At 40.9% G+C, this 16,279-nt stretch overlaps 1 protein-coding gene across 1 annotated transcript in view; it reads left to right on the top strand.

Moving 5' to 3' along the window:
* The first annotated feature begins 2,968 nt into the window (after window positions 1–2,968).
* The window catches only part of OXCT1 (3-oxoacid CoA-transferase 1), a 122,318-nt gene continuing 109,007 nt past the window's right edge, over window positions 2,969–16,279 (top strand). Inside the window, exons 1-3 of the mRNA XM_032415250.1 lie at window positions 2,969–3,130; window positions 11,279–11,387; window positions 12,450–12,540. Of these exons, the coding sequence (XP_032271141.1) occupies window positions 3,053–3,130; window positions 11,279–11,387; window positions 12,450–12,540 (278 nt within the window). The 5' untranslated portion in view covers window positions 2,969–3,052. The remainder of the gene's footprint in view (window positions 3,131–11,278; window positions 11,388–12,449; window positions 12,541–16,279) is intronic.

Raw genomic sequence — 16,279 nt, 5'->3', positions numbered from 1 at the left:
ATCTAGGAAGTGACTGCAATCAAACAGATAAGAGAGAGAAACTGAAACTGAAGTTGGGTACTTGGGCAGAATGAGGGAAACGTGGGTGTTAGGGTCAGCTGCAAAGACATCTCATAAAAGACGGAGGTGTAAAGATTAAAGCAGTCTTTAATACCATATAGTCCAGGGTTTAAATCCTGCCTGATGTTTTCCAGTTTATGAAAATATAGAAAGCATCTGAAAAATAGATAAGTTCACAAGTTTAATCTTCTAGCACCTGAATACTGCAAACAGACACTGGTCTGGACATGACCCTACATCTTGCATTCTGAGGCTCTTTTCAAACTCTTAACCACGGGGACCCCCCCCCCACCCCAGTTAGAGAATAGCAGAGCCGATATCTGAACCCAGGCAGCCTAGCTACACACACAGTCCATGTTCTTTACCATTTGCTACCAATGTCTGTGGTGTGAATTCATCCTGTGGAAGTTAAGAGGCAAGTGCTGAATAGCTCGAAATATAAAGGAAATAATGCAGGAGGAAGAAAAACCAGAGGAGATGATCCCCTTCTATGCCAGGGTAGGAACCTTAAACTTTGGATCTTACAGGCAGTGGGGAAAATCACTGAGGGGTTTTAAGCAGAAGTAACACAATCAGAATTGAATGCATACAAAATCGCTCTGGTGTGTTTTGCTCCTTTAAGTTTCTTTAGCACCTTAATGTAGTAATGTTCATTTTCATTCCTGGAGTTGAACCCTCTCCAAACATTTTTTTTTTTTAAGATTTTTATTTATTTATTTGACAGATAGAGACACAGTGAAAGAGGGAACACAAGCAGAGGGGGAGGGAGTGGGAGAGGGAGAAGCAGGCTTCCCGCTGAGCAGGACCCTGGGATCATGAGCTGAAGGCAGACGCTTAACGACTGAGCCACCCAGGCGCCCCTCTCTCCAAACATCTTATGTATTTATTTTACTTTTTCTTCCCCTACATTGTGAGTAAAATTTAATTCACTTTTTATCCATTGAATATTAAATGCACATTAGTTAATACAAGGCACTGCTTCAAAGAATCTATGAAAATAACACAAAAAAGTAAATTAGGAGATGATTTACATTATAAAACAATACATTTACAGATTTATGTAAAATTTCAAATTTATGTCTTTCAAATCCACTGGAGGAAAATTATTTGTCTGAAGGGATTTTTTTTCCATATATTAACAAACCATTGTATGCAATGAAGCATGCATACTTTTTTTTTAATTGACTCAAATGACCTAGTTAAAAATTCCTGTTACTGGGGAGCCCGGGTGGCTCAGTCGGTTAAGCGTCTGCCTTCGGCTCAAGTCATGATCCCAGGGTCCTGGGATCAAGCCCGGCATCTGGTTCCTTGCTCAGTGGGGAGCCTGCTTCTCCATTTCCCTGCTTGTGCTCTCTCTCTCTCTCTCTAATAAATAAAATCTTTAAAAAAAAAAAATTCCTATTACTAGTTATGCCAGTCAAACAACTTTTGAAAAACAAGTCTTCAGATGCCCCGCCCCTGTTTAACAGCTTGGAGGAGTAAATACTCCATCTGAGGGCAGGATGTCTTAATGAGTAATGAGACATGATGCTAATAAATAGTATATGCTAATAAATAGTATCTTAGGATAATTTAAACAAAAATCCCTCAAGCAGAGAATGACAATTTACAATCTAACTTTGACAAATTATCTATACTCAATTGATAGAGAGGAGATATAAATATATATACACACACAAATGAATGTATATATGTACATAAATAACATAATACATGAGATACATATATATACACATACATAAAATGACATAATACAAAATAAACTTTCCTTATTGCATCTCTGGAATCAGACCTTTTGTTTAAAAGATTTGAATTCAATTCAATTCTTCCAATTTTTAAGAATGGGTAAATTAAGCTGTACACGATTACAGAAAGAAAAGTTTCCAGAATATATTTGTCAAAAACTGTCCTTCAAAGCAAGGGGGGACTATTCTTATTAGTTCAGAAAAATTCAGATATTCAAAAAAATAGGTTTTTTACACAGACTAGAATTGAAATGGCTTTGTGGAACCAGGAGGGAAATCTGTACAGAACTTTTCCGTAATTTGTTCAAGTTATTCCTATTTTATCTAAAAAGTATAAAACACAGCCAGTGAACTACCCAAAAAACAGTAGTGTCTTGACCATAGAGTAGTGAGGCTGATTTTTTTCTCACAAGAATTAGAGTCACACAGAGTACAAGACTTGAAATATGTGTCTTTAATTTAGCCAGAAGCAACAGAGTGAGACCAGCCAAGAAGAGTGAGTCATATGACCACAGTTAGACAAAGTTGTTTTCCATTTCATATGCCCTCTGGAAGGGCGAAAGTGGAAAAGCAGACCCAACTGTGAATGTTAGCTTTTTCACATTCTGTAAGCTACAGTACAATAGATAGCTGCTGTATTAGGACTAGTAATGGGACTTAAGTTCTAATACCCGAGTTTCACCTCTTTCCAACTTCTTAAGATGTGTTGAAAATTCAGAGCATTACTAATTTCTCCTAAGGTAATTGGATAGTCTAACTTGGTATCCTATTCCCTCATTGATTTTGATTAAAATAATATTCATCAGGGAAAAAGAGCTAAAAGAATACAGTAAAAGGGCAAATGCTGTGATTGTTCATTGCATTAGGTGTACTTGCTAAGGGAGCTAAGGTCTCATTTAATTTCCTTGCGTGCTTTGCAAGTGCGTGCCGACGCACCTGCCTGGAACGCGCGGGCGCGGGGAAAGACTCCGCCGCCACGGGGCTGGGGAGCTTCCCCGCCATCCGCTCCAGCTGCACCCGGCTTACGCTACCGGCCGGGCCCCTCCCAGCCACGCGTCTCTCCAAACCTGCAGCCTCAGTGGGCGAGCGAGGGGAGGACGTCATCGACGGGCGGTCGAGCCTCCAACCCGCCCCTCGAGCGCCTTGCCTTCCCTCCCTTCGCGTTGACGCCGCTACGGCCCGGCAGCGCCCCTATACACTCACGCGCGCGCCTCAGCGCGTTGTCTCCTCCACGCCCGGCCCGGAACATGGCGGCTCTCAAACTCCTCTCCGCCTGGCCCCCGCTCTGCGCCTCCGCCCGCCTCACCCGGGGCGTCTGGTCCAAGGTAACGTGCCAGTGAAGAAGGCCACGCACCGGCAGAACGCAGACGAAACCCCACGTGGTGCCCGCGTCCTCTCCCCTGCCTGCACCCGCCCGCTCCAACCTACGAGTTAGCGTCCGTGGCGCCGTCTCCGGGGCACCGAGACGCGCCGACGCCTGTCTTGCCTCGCTGCTCCTTCGGGTGACTACTTTTGCGCGGTTCTGCAGCCGCTTCCCCCGGCCGGGCGAGAGCGGGTGTAGAAGCACGCGGAGAGAAGCTGAAACGGGGCAGGAGGGCGTCTGGCAGCGCCGCCGCCGCGCCCTTCAGGGCTCGCTCGCGTCCTCCGGGGCACGCGTCCTCCCGGCTGGCATCTCCGCCTGGCGAGCAGCCTCTCGGGAGGGCGCGCCGGTCGAGGGACGGGTAGGGGTGACGGCAGCAGGGGACAGGTTTGCACTTTGCGTTGGGGATTTCGGGGCAGGTTAGCCACCGGTCCGCGCGAGTTGGCCGTGGAGGGGGCGGATGCTGGGCGTCGCCGGGGTGGTATGCCGTGCCCTCCCTGTCCTCCCTTATTTGGCCGCGTCGCACCGTGGCGGTGGGAAGGGGAACCCGGACTGGAGCGCTCGCCTGGTCATCTTCCCCGTCTGACGGAGAAACCTGTGCTGCTCCGGCCGTGGCTCGCTCGCGCTCTTGAGGCGCAGGCATCCGGGTTGGAGGATTTCCATTTTCAAACTCTTAGAAAACCTTGTGCCTCCCTTACTGCCTGCTCTCCACCAAGTGGTATTCCGAGGCACTTTTCGCCGCGATTGTGGGTTGATAAGCTTTTCTCTCTTCTCTTCTCTTGTCTTCTTTATTCTTTTTTGCTGGGTTCTGCCCCTACCTGTACGGCCACGCTCAGGTGGGGTTCCTGTCGGGAGCCCTCGGAGGCCAGTACAGGCCGAGAGCGCTGGGTCCTGGAGGGCGGTTTACTTTGGCTACCATCGTAACCGCGGGAGCCTCTTCCTTCCTTGCTAGGGAAAAACAAAGCAATGTTTGTACTTAGTAGCGCATTAAATAATAGTTTTGAGCTTGAAAGCATATCTTGCACGAGGTGTGTACTCAACAGAGAACTGCCGCGCCCCATTGCTCTCTTTCCCGCATGCAATCTCTGAGAAGCCCCTTAGGTAAATGCTAGGGGATGATTTAGAACTAGAACATTTTATTCATAAATGCCTCTTAGGAAGCATTTTGGTAATTGCTGATAGCTTTGGATATATAAAGCATTATTAAAAGGGCACTTGAGTGACCTTCAGTCACACTGCTGCGGGTGCTGAAACATGCAGACTAGGACACTCCCGTACCCTTGGGCCCAGGTCAAAAACATTGGCAGTTACCTATTTGCCTCAGTGTAATTTACTCACTTTCCCATGGCGTTAAACTGCTTCAGAAGCCCAGCAAACCTCTTAGGTGGCAGAGGTTTCCCTGTGCCTCGCTGAAAGTTCCTATCAAGCTTCAAACTTTCCCTCTTTGAGGTTTGGTTATCATAGGTCCAATGCCTGCTTCCAGGGGTTTCTTCATGCTTGGCACTTGGTGCTCCTACTGCTTATTTAGTCCTTAGATTCTCATCTGACTTGCCTTACACTGGAACACTTGTGTGCTTGTTTAACTTTTCAAATGCATCCATTGACTACTTTTTCTTTTTTTTTTTAAGATTTTATTAGAGAGCGCTAGCTCGAGCAGGGAGAAAGGCAGAGGGAGAGGGACAAGTGGAATCCCCACTGCGTGGAGCCCAACCCAGGGCTCTATCTCAGAGATCGATCGTGATTTGAGCCGAAGTCAGACACTTAACCGACTGAGCCACCCAGGTGCCCCTAAAATGACTTCTTAACAAGATTCAAGTTTCTGGTTGTCAAGGACAATCTTGTATGCTTTATTCTCCATCCCTCTCAACATTACACACTATTAGGCATAGTATAGACATGTTTAATACATGGATGAAAGAACCCTGTGGACAAACAGAGGTAGTAATCTTGAGAACTTTTCTGCTAAGCATAACCAGCAGCCAAAATGAGATGGGGTGTGTGTGGGTGTGGGTGTGTTAGTTAAGTCTCTCAAACTTTAATGAGCCTCAGAATTACCTGGAGGCTTTAGCAAACTGGTTTCTGGGTCCACCTCCAGAGTTTTTGATTTAGTAGGTCCTGTGTGGGGCCCCATGCTTTACGTAAATGAGTTCCCAGGTGATGTTAATGCTGCCAGTCTGAGAACTACATTTCAGAGCCATTGGCATGAACTTAGATTTGAATACACCATCCGAAGTTATCATTCTTCCTCCATTACTGTTTCAGAAGGAGCATTTAATACTAATTCTCCGTTCACTTTGGAAAATTATTACTGGAAAAAGATCCTGAAACTACCATTAACACTTTACCTACCTTTCTTCCTTGAACGTGTTTTTTCCCAGATCTCTTGCCAATTCCATTTTCCCCTGGTATAACTTACTGGTCCAGTCCCCCTGGATGATGCTTCAAGCTCTTTCTGACCCACAGCGAACCAGCCATAAAGTTGTTGTTTCCTCCCTTGTTTTGTTTTTGTTTTCATTATGGCTAATAGCACCCATATCCTGCCAGTGAAATCTTGGACCCCTTCTTTCGTCTCCTCTTCCCTCCACCTCCAGTGGATAACCAGTGTCATGTATGCATCTTTTCCTGAAATTTCCTTGGGGTTGTCCTTGGCACTCTCTCCCAGCAGCTATCTATTTCTTCCTTATAGCTCCCTATGAGATATTAACATTTGTATTTAAATTTTTGTAATTATTTAATGACTATTACCCTTGCTAGTTTGCAAGTTTTATCAGCGCAGGGACTATGCTTGAGTGGTTTTTTGTTTGTCTTAACTCTGTATTCCAGTATTTAGTATATTTTATACAAAATGGATATTTTTGAACAAATGGATGGGTGAATGAAAGAATGATTTCCTCTGCCACTTTCCTGTTTCAGTCTTTCATATGAGTTGTGACATCTCTGTTTCAAAAGCTTTGCTGTCCCTTCCTCATTGAAGGAAGAAGTCAAAACCTCAGTGTGGTCCTTAAGGCCTGCCCCAGTCTCCCTTTTCAGCCCAGTCTTCACGAGCTTCTCTCCATCAGACCCGGTCCTGCATGTCCCTGAGCACAATGAGCCTTTTCACATCTCTGTACCTTTATTCATGCTTCTCTTTCTGGGTTCCCCATCCTCATTCGTATTTTAACTCTTGGCAAACTCCTCAAGCTTTCTGATACACAGGCAGAATGCATCATTCCTTCATCTGTGCTCCGTAAAGTACTGGGCATCACTCCATTGTTGGAATAAAAGGAACATATATGTTCCCTCAAAAACAGTATGCCACTACTTTAGAGAATTGGCCTAGTGTCGGTAACTCACTGTAGGATCCTTGTGATTTATTTATTCGTGTCATAAGTGCATAACTGGTAGTGTTTGCTTTAAGGTGAACATTCCACTTTTGATAGATACTGTACTGTCAATTTACCACTGACATTGGTAAACAGTACGACACATATCACCACCTCCACTTAGCGCTGATGCCATATTCTCCTTGCCAAGTGTGTATGTGTGTGTATCCACCTGCATATTATTGCCTTTTCCTTCCAACAGGGTCCTCTTCATCTCTCTCCATATGGCTTCTCCTTTCCACTTCTGTTTATCAAACTTTGGTACTGAGGTGGGCAGTATCAGTCTTCCTGTGTCCTGATTTTTTTAACTGCAAGGTAACATGGTAAATAACACCTGGGTGTACAGTTCCATATCATTAAGATAAGATTAATTTAAAAATAAAAAAGCAGTATGCTATATGGATTTTCCCTGAAAGACCTTCAAAATGAAGTGCATTTTTTGGCAAAGTTCTGGAGTACTGAATGACAAGAAAAAGAGAAATTTAGGCAAAAGAAAGAATGGTAGAAGTGGTTAGAAAGGAAGGAGATTCCAGGAGTGCCTGGGTGGCTCAGTCATTGAGTGTCTGCCTTCGGCTCAGGTCATGGTCCGGGGGTCCTGGGGTCGAGCCCCGCATCGGGCTCCCTGCTCTGCTTCTCTCTCTCCCACTCCCCCTGCTTGTGTTCCCTCTCTCGCTGTCTCTCTCTCTGTCAAATAAATAAATAAAATCTTAAAAAAAAATAAAAATAAAAAAATAAGAAAGGAAGGAGATTCTGAATTGGGAAATTATCAGATAAAATTTAGGCTCAAGAGTGGAATCAGACCTCAAATTCTAAATGTAAGAATTTAACTAGAGGACAAAGGGTGAAGAGGGGGAGAATTTTAAAAGGAGAAATAGATTAAATAGAAAAATATGGCAATATAAGAATTTTGATTATTTCTTACCCTTCAGGACCTTGACTGTTGTTTTGCAATATAGTCATTATTATTTCCTTCCTCCAATAGTAATAGCAGAAACTAGGGGCGCCATAAAATGGAATTTTGCAGAAGGCTGGAGAGTGGAAAACAAAATGAAATATGTTACCCAGATGTAAAGGAGGACTCTGCAGACTTGAAGGCTATTTATTTATTTGTGTAGCAGATGGTGCTTGAATCTTTTCACCTCATTGTTTTAGCATTTTAGAAGGTAAAAGTCAATTTATGAGCAGTGTAGAGCTTCAGTTTGAATTCAGTTATTTACAGAAAAAAGACACCTCCCCTGCTCAGTCTTACAGGATGTCAGCAGGGATGCTCCTTGACTCCCAGAGGCTGGGAGAATGGGAGAGAATGTGGGCAGAGAGGAAGCCTGTTCAGTAAACAAACCGAGAGGCTTTCTCTGGGGTGCTGTGTCCGAGGCTCTAAGCCCTAAAGACCCACAGGAAACATTCTGGTGCAACTGGCTTCAGACATTCTCCTTCCTCTTTGCCTCACTACCTGCATTCGTACAGCCAGATGCCCAGTAATCTGTGAATACTTAGAATGGTAAGCTTGACTACAAACAAAATAAACATGTTAAAGTAATCTTAAAGCTGGAACCCACTTTTCAAAACCCTCAACAAGGACGGCATGGATTAATTTGCTAGAGCATAGGTCATGCTAAAAAAAATTCTTTGTAGAATCAGTAATACATGCCTGTGTGTATAGGTAAGGTAGAGCGGGGAGGTTAAATGTGAAAACTAAAGCCCAGTCAATGGCAAGTTAATCTTACTGCCCTGGTGGGGAATGGAGAGAGGGTTACATTGCCCAAAGGAAGCATATAAGCACAGGGTCTGATACACCATTACTTAATCCTTACTACATCCTTAAGAAACAACTGTCATCCTTTTGTAAACTTAAAATCAACATCTCTTACAGTCAGATTTTGCAATTTTCTCTGTTTCTCGCAATTGTGGCTAAACTGGAATTTGAAACAAAGGTATTTTGACCCAGAGATTACTGGAGTGTGGCCCATTATGTCACACTATTGACTTCTTAGCAAATAGATATCAAATGTCAATATAACAAATAGATATCAAAGGTCAACAAATATTAACTGAATGTGTGGAAAAATGAAAAAAAAAAAAGTTGGGTGTAAATTCTTCATTATCTTGAACCATTCTCACATTGCCTGCAAACATTTCACTCATTTCTTTTAGCTTTTGATTATCTAGATAAATATGAAACACTTGAGTCTTTTCTAAAATGCTTCTGAAGTATTTTTTTTAAAGATTTTATTTATTTGAGAGAGAGAGTGAGCAAGTCGGGGGAAGAGTAGAGGGAGAAGGGACAAGGAGACTCTGCACTGAGTGCAGAGCCCGATGTGGGGCTTGATCTCACCTAACCCTAACCCTGAGATCATGACCCGAACTGAAACAAGAGTCACATGCTCAACGAACTGAGCCACCCAAGAGCCCCCTTCTGAGGTATTTTTTTTAAGGTGTGGGGCAAGCATTTCAATAATTTCTGTTTGTCATGAAGACACTATTAACTGAAACGACAGAATTCCTGACAAGTCTATGCTTATATACTTTTGTTTCCCCTTGTGAATCTGAAAAGTGTCCTGGATCTGTAGGAGAAATGAGTTTTCTCTTGATTTCCTCTCTATAGGATTCATGTTTCTCAGTCTACGGATAAGTAGTTCAGAGTGACTTTACCCCCTGACTACTTAGGTGTAGATGATTTCTTTTATTTTCTTCCTCCTGCTGAGGCCCTGACTTTTCACCCCTTTTTATTTGGTAAGAGATAGAGATTAGCATTTGTGTATTTATTGCATGTTTTTGCATCTTTGACTTTTTTCCAATTTTGAGTTATAATTGACAAAACAGTACTGTATCAGTTTAAGGTGAACAGAGCAATGACTTCTCCTTCACTCTTTAGACAAGATAATAATAGAGTTCTTTATTAAAAAATAGGGCACTCGTAAGGATTTGTTACCTGTAAATAATGAAATTGAAGTAGAATAAGACTGTGGGCTTTTAAAAGTCACAGAGAGGAACAGCTTGTGGTAGAAGGATGCTGTGATGAAGGCTAAAACCTGGGATCTGGTTTTGCTGTAACACAATGTTGGGTACATTACGAGATCTTGCTCAGCTTCAGAAACTTGATCTGTGAAATGAATTGGTTGGATTAGAGTATCTGTATTTTTCTTTTTTCTATATTCGAGCAGATATCCTCAACTTTATTTTATGATTCATCTTTTGTCCTCTTTTTTGAGGCTATCAAACTTTTAATTTCCAAGATTTAAAAAAAATATATTTGTGTGTATACGTACATGTTTAAACAAAATCCAGTAAATCCTCGCTGCTGGGGATAGGACAGAGAAGTAAGCTCTCTGCAGCTCGAGCTCATTCTTTGCTAGCTTTGCCTCCACGTATTTCCCAGTGGTGTGCTATGATAGACCCCTCTCTTCACCAGACCTGAACCAAGGTTGAATTTAAAGGGACAAAAGTCATCTGGGTAACCTCTACTTTTGCATATCTCATTTGACTTTCAGTATTCTCTTAAAGGAAATAAACTTTTGTACTATTTGACACTTCCAATGAAAGAAGTTTATAGAGGAAGAAAAGAATGCTAGAAACTCATTAATGCTTTACCTTGACCCCATAGGATGTCTGTCAAAGACCAATAAGGCAGCATGTATGAGCTTACATTTATGAACTTCTTTTTTTTTTTTAGACTTTATTTATTTATTTGACAGAGAACGAGACAGTGAGAGAGAGAACATAAGCAGGGGGAGTGGGAGAGGGAGAAGCAGGCTTCCCGCTGAGCAGAGAGCCCAACGTGGGGCTCGATCCCAGGACCCCGGGATCATGACCTGAGCTGAAGGCAGACACTTAACGACTGAACCACCCAGGAGCCCCACATTTATGAACTTCTTAAGGTGGCAGCATATGAGGAGTCAGGAGCCTTTCTCTTTTCTCCCTCCCTTTTTAGATTGAATATATAATAAGAATAAAGAGAGGTGATATTTATCATGAATGATTACAACATAGTCAACTCTGATTTTCTCCTATCCATATTGTGGATGAAGTATAAAGAGGGAAACTGTTTAAAACTGATGATGAATGTTCACTAGATAACCTGTTTTGCACCAAATAGGTCACTGTGGTAAGACTAGCCATGCCTTCCTTGCAGATAATAGTTTGCTATTTTTCTCAGCATCTATAAACTCCAAGCCCCTTAGGGGGATGGGTCTTCTGTGTACTGTTCCTTACTTGTTCCCTTAGGAGGCATTCACTGATGTAAGATTGGGTCAGGGGCCCAACTATGTATTTGTATACTGGTGACACCATACCTGATTTCCCGCAGAGTGGCAGTCATGTCTTAATATTTACTAGATGGGAGTAAACACCAGAATAGTTGGCACATAGTACATTCTCAGTGAATATTTGTTGACTGAATGCAAGGTTAGCTCACTATCAGAAACTGATGCTTGATGGCATCATTATTGTGAGTTTGAGTCCCAGTGTATGAGCTATCTACTTTCAATCTTTTGGGTGGCCACAAATGACACAGAGTTTTCCTTTATACAATGGAAGATATCCATCATGATCACAAGGGAATTCTGGTGATAATCTATGGATAGAGTATGTCCTTCCTACTCTTAAGATGAATTACTTATGGCCCCACTCTGTTTCAAAGAGCAGAGAGTGAAATTATCCTTGTATGTATGAAAAGTGAATACATTGGTATACATGCAAAATAAAGATGTATCTCCAAATGATGATTCACTTAAAAATTTTTAAAAATGTTTTAGGGATGTGTTTGCTACTTTTCAACCAGCACACGTCGCCATACCAAATTTTATACAGATCCAGTGGAAGCTGTAAAAGACATCCCTGATGGTGCAACAATACTGGTTGGTGGTGAGTAATAGTATTGTTTTCCTTTTGGTGATGGTAACATCCTTATGTTTTTAGCAAAGCAGGGAAATCACAGTGGCAAAGCTGTGGAGATCAGAAATGCCACTTATTTTATTTTTAGTCATTTATTGCATATTATGTAATTATTTCATTATGTAATGATTTTATTAGTGTCCTCATCTTGAAAATTTAGCAGGGTTTAGCACTTAATGTTTCACTTTTTCCCTTTGTGTTTCTATTATTTTGAAAAGCTGAAGTTTTAAATGGTGATGTCTTATTAGTAGCTTTGAAAACATTCCTAGATCCTTGGGAATTCTGTTTAAAACATTTGCATTGCTCTCATCAGCTACCTAGCTATTCCTTTTGTCATTCCTCATTTTAGGAGGTAAAAAGCATATACGCATCTCTCTGTTGTTGAAGCCTCTGGGTTCATTGCTGCACCTTGTTTGGAATGTCTTTTAGAATCATTGTCTCACACTCATTAAACTCACTGCCTGATTCTTATAATTTTTATTTATTCTTATTTTTTCTTATTTCTAGGCCTTGGTCACAGGAATCTAGGCTTGTTTTTAGGGCTGCTGTTCATTCATTCATCCATTCAACTGACCAGTCATTGAATGTCCATTTTAAACCCAATACTATTTGACAAATTGCGGAAGTTATAAAGAAATAAAAGTCATTGGTCTAGGCTTCCGGTTCTGCAAAATGTACTCAGGCATATAAAACAAACATGCTTGAAAAGTAACTGTATAAAGTTTGAATTATAAAGTTGGACAGTAATAGATGTGCAGTTAAGTGCAAGGTGTGTGATGTGTAGCTAATATTAACTGGTTGCACTCGGCTTTATTCTTATGATTCGAAGGTTTGACGGTTATGTCTGGTGCTATCTAATGGTGCAAAACATTTGGGTATAGCTATGTAGCCACTTCCCGAGTTGCTGAGATATATCTGTATATTTTGCTTAATAGATGTAATAACATGTTTTGCATTTTTTTTATGGAAAAGGATAACATATATTTCCCTGAGAGATTACCATTTTCACAAATTGTCTTTTTCACTTAATAGGTTTTGGGTTATGTGGAATTCCAGAAAATCTTATAGGAGCCTTACTGAAGACTGGAGTAAAAGGGCTGACTGCAGTCAGCAACAATGCAGGGTAAGTGTGCATTTTGAAAACAAGTGGCTTGAAAGAAATGACAGTTCTCTATAATTATAAAAAGTTTATGAATAAAATGAAAAATATGCTCAAGTATCACAAGATAGTTTTCAACAAGCTCAAGAGTTGGAGGTTACATTTCTTCAAATATTTTTGGTACCATCCTTCATAATCATAAGTAAAGCAGACTTGCATAGATTTATATCTTAATCCGACGTGCTTTTATTTTTCTAAATTCCAAATGCATTGTTAAAATACAGATTTTCAAATTGAATCTTGCATTTTATAATTTAGAGATGTCCCTTTATGTTATTGTAGATCATTATGTATAGAGGAAGATCTCAAACAGTTTTTTTTTTTTTTTAAGATTTTATCTATCCATTTGACAGAGAAAGACACAGCGAGAGAGGGAACACAAGCAGAGGGAGTGGGAGAGGGAGAAGCAGGCTCCCCGCTGAGCACGGAGTCAGATGCGGGGCTCGATCCCAGGACTCTGGGACCACGACCCAAGCCGAAGGCAGATGCTTAGGGACTGAGCCACCCAGGCGCCCCTCCAACAGTTTTAAATCTGTTTCAAGTCTTCTCTTTCGGTTATGCCGTATTCTAGATGATATATAAGGAGGTCACTAACCATTAAAAATGTTGCTGGTCTTGGTAGAAGGAGGAGGATATGCAGCCAGCACTTAAGACAGTAGGATCTCATATCAAAATAGTCAACAATAGCCATAACATTTTAATAATGACCTGCACATTAAAATATATTTTGTTATGAAGAAAAAAAATCTATTTTTTTTTTTTTAAGATTTTAGTTCCACATCCTCAAAGAAGCCTTATCCAATTATAGAACTTCTCTAGCCTTCATTGATCTTGCCCCTTTGTGAGTTCCTTTGGAGACTTCTAGTCTTTCTTTGTATACCGAATTGTAGTCCTTCTCCAGTATATATTACAGACTGATCCTTTTGCTTACAGTAGTTTTTTCTTCCCCACCAGTGCTGGAGCTGGATGGGATTGTAGAGATCATCTGTTCCAGTTACCTCATTTAACAGAGGAAACTCATACATAAATAGAGAAGTAACATGTCATGATCACTTGATATTTCTTAAATGCATCTCGTGCTATTTGAGCTTACTTTGTATTTATTAAAAATACTTCTGACTATCAGTACTTTGTTGGGTTTTCCAGATAGCTCAGTGCTAACAAGGGATGGTGTATAAATCAATGTAAATTCTTGGTACAGAGTAAATACTGATAACCATCATTGAACACAAAGAAAGCACTTTGCACACCCTCATTGGCAGTTGATTCTCTTAATTAGGTGGGTTTAATCCCAGAGATCTACAGGAATGACAGCTTTGTTTTGGCCATTAGAGTCAGATAAATGAGGAAAACTTAGCACTGCTTTGTTGGAGAAACAAAGATGGTTTGGATTGTTGAGTAAATGGAGAGAACTTAGAAGTAATAACTACTTTCTTGGGGCACGTGGGTGGCTTAGTCAATTAAGCATCCAACTCCTGATTTCAGCTCAGGTCATGATCTCAGGGTCCTGGGATAGAGCCCCTCGTCAGCTCCATGCTCAGGAGTCTGTGTATCCCTCTTCCTCTGCCCTTCTCCTCTAAATAAATAAATAAATAAATAAAATCTTTTTAAAAAAAGAAGTAATAACTGCTTTCTTGTTTAGAAAAGGCTGTTTATGGAAGGATCTAACTGAATTGGAAGACTTCCCAAAGCTCAGGGCTCTTGATCTGTGTTTGTTTTGTTTTTAGTTACCAGTGAGACCTGTTGCCATGAAGTACCACTTATCTTGGTGTGGAGTATTAACTGTTAGTCTTTTTTATTTTTTAAAATATTATTTAATTTATTTTTTATTTTTTAAGATTATTTATTTATTTGACAGAGAGAGAGCGCGCTCACAAGTAGGCAAAGTGGCAGGCAGAGGGAGAGGGAGAAGCAGGCTCCCTGCTGAGCAAGGAGCCTGATGTGGGGCTCCATCGCAGGACCCTGGGATCATGACCTGAGCCGAAGGCAGCCGCTTAACTGACTGAGCCACCCAGGCGCCCCTTAACTGTTAGTCTTGATGAGATAAACATTCCCCCTTAGGATCACTCAGATGAATCAGGACTTTGATATGGATTGATTAGGAAAGTAGGGAAAATTGAAAATATGCATTTCACTGATTTTTTAGAAGACTTTGACATGTGAATTACAGCCTGTAAGAACCAAAAGTTTTACAGTAAACTATATATCAACCAATTAAATCAGAGAAGTAAGGGAAGCATAGATGTGTTATATTAATCACACTCATTTCCTCATGACACGATTATTTTAGATTACAGTTCTTGAAGGTGGGAATTTAAACAACTCTAGGGACAGCCCAGCTTCCATGTGGAAGCCTGTAAGTACTATATGATCATACATATGCTCCTGTGCCTGTGGTTACAGTACTATTACCTATATGTGGTGTTATACTAGTCAGTTGTAGGAATTCTGGACCCAGTGAGCAGTTTTTCATGCTAAATAAAATTCCTGGTTCTGCATCAGGGGTTTTGAACCAGTAGATAAAGGTGGGTGGCTCCTTCGCTATGCCATCTTTATTATTAGTTGAGGCTGCTGCAGCTCTGAAGGTCTCAATGGAGAGCTGTGGGCCATCTTGTCTGATTATAAGCATTCCCCCAAGAGTTGATTATTTTGTCTGAGAAGGGCTAACCACTTCCTGCGATGTGTACTTGAACTTCTCTGCTCAGCTCATGGAAGGGAGTGAGTGTTCACTTGTTCCATATAACTGTGTCATAAGTTAATGTGCTATCCGAATATAGCTTGTTCTTTTCTTTTGATATTCTTGATATTATCAGAGTAAATATATACTGTAACTGAGATTTAAGCATGCCTAAAATGAGAGGAAACAAGAGAAATACAGTTTGGTAAATGGTTGCAAATTTATTTTGATTAGAGTTTTGTTTTGACAAGAATTTCCAATTAATGAGATTTCAGAAAATGAAATTTCAGATTCAGAACATGACAAATATTTGTGGAACGTTTATGTCTTCCATGAAATACTGTTTTGCTTTACACAAATATATCTCTTTATTGAATTCTTGGCTTTAGACTTCTTTTACCACTAAAATGTTTGGAACCTGAGGTTGTGGTACCATAAGAGAATGGTCATATCTCTCCCTCCATAGGTGTGCTAGGGAAATGTTGGCTCCTAAAGGCAAGCAAGATAATCTCTTTGAAAGTCCATCAAAATTGCCTTTAATATCAAAGAGCTGCAAGATGCCTTAATATGCATGTTTCTCTATTAGAAATGTTATGTTTCTCATTTGCAAAAGATGGCCTGTGTCTGTCTTCTCTTTTCCTATTGTAAGGGCTTTACCTTTTTCATTTTTGTATCATCATTGTCTGATACACAGTAAAGAAGGAATACATGTTTACTGAATTCGTGAGTTGGAAAGTATGTGGCAAGAAAGACACTTATTATAAGCTACCTAACAGCCTTATTTGAGGCATAAACACTAACTCTGTACCTGGTCAGGGGGTAGCCTGGGCTGAGCATCTTAAGCACTGCTTGGTTGCCAAGCCAGTTGCTAGTCCAAAAAGAAAGCAAAGGCCAAATATACATAGTTTCCAGAGCCAAGATCAACAAATACAGAGAGGTCATCTCCAAACAGAGCCAAGTTCAAATGTGTAATGGGTTGAAAAGCCAAAGAGAGATCCATGAAAGAGTGTGTAATGGGACAAATCT

Source organism: Phoca vitulina, unplaced genomic scaffold, assembly GCF_004348235.1.
Source record: "Phoca vitulina isolate PV1807 unplaced genomic scaffold, GSC_HSeal_1.0 scaffold17, whole genome shotgun sequence".
Taxonomy (NCBI): domain Eukaryota; kingdom Metazoa; phylum Chordata; class Mammalia; order Carnivora; family Phocidae; genus Phoca; species Phoca vitulina.
Note: the sequence above shows the minus strand (reverse complement) of the source record. Positions and strands in the feature narration are given on the sequence as shown.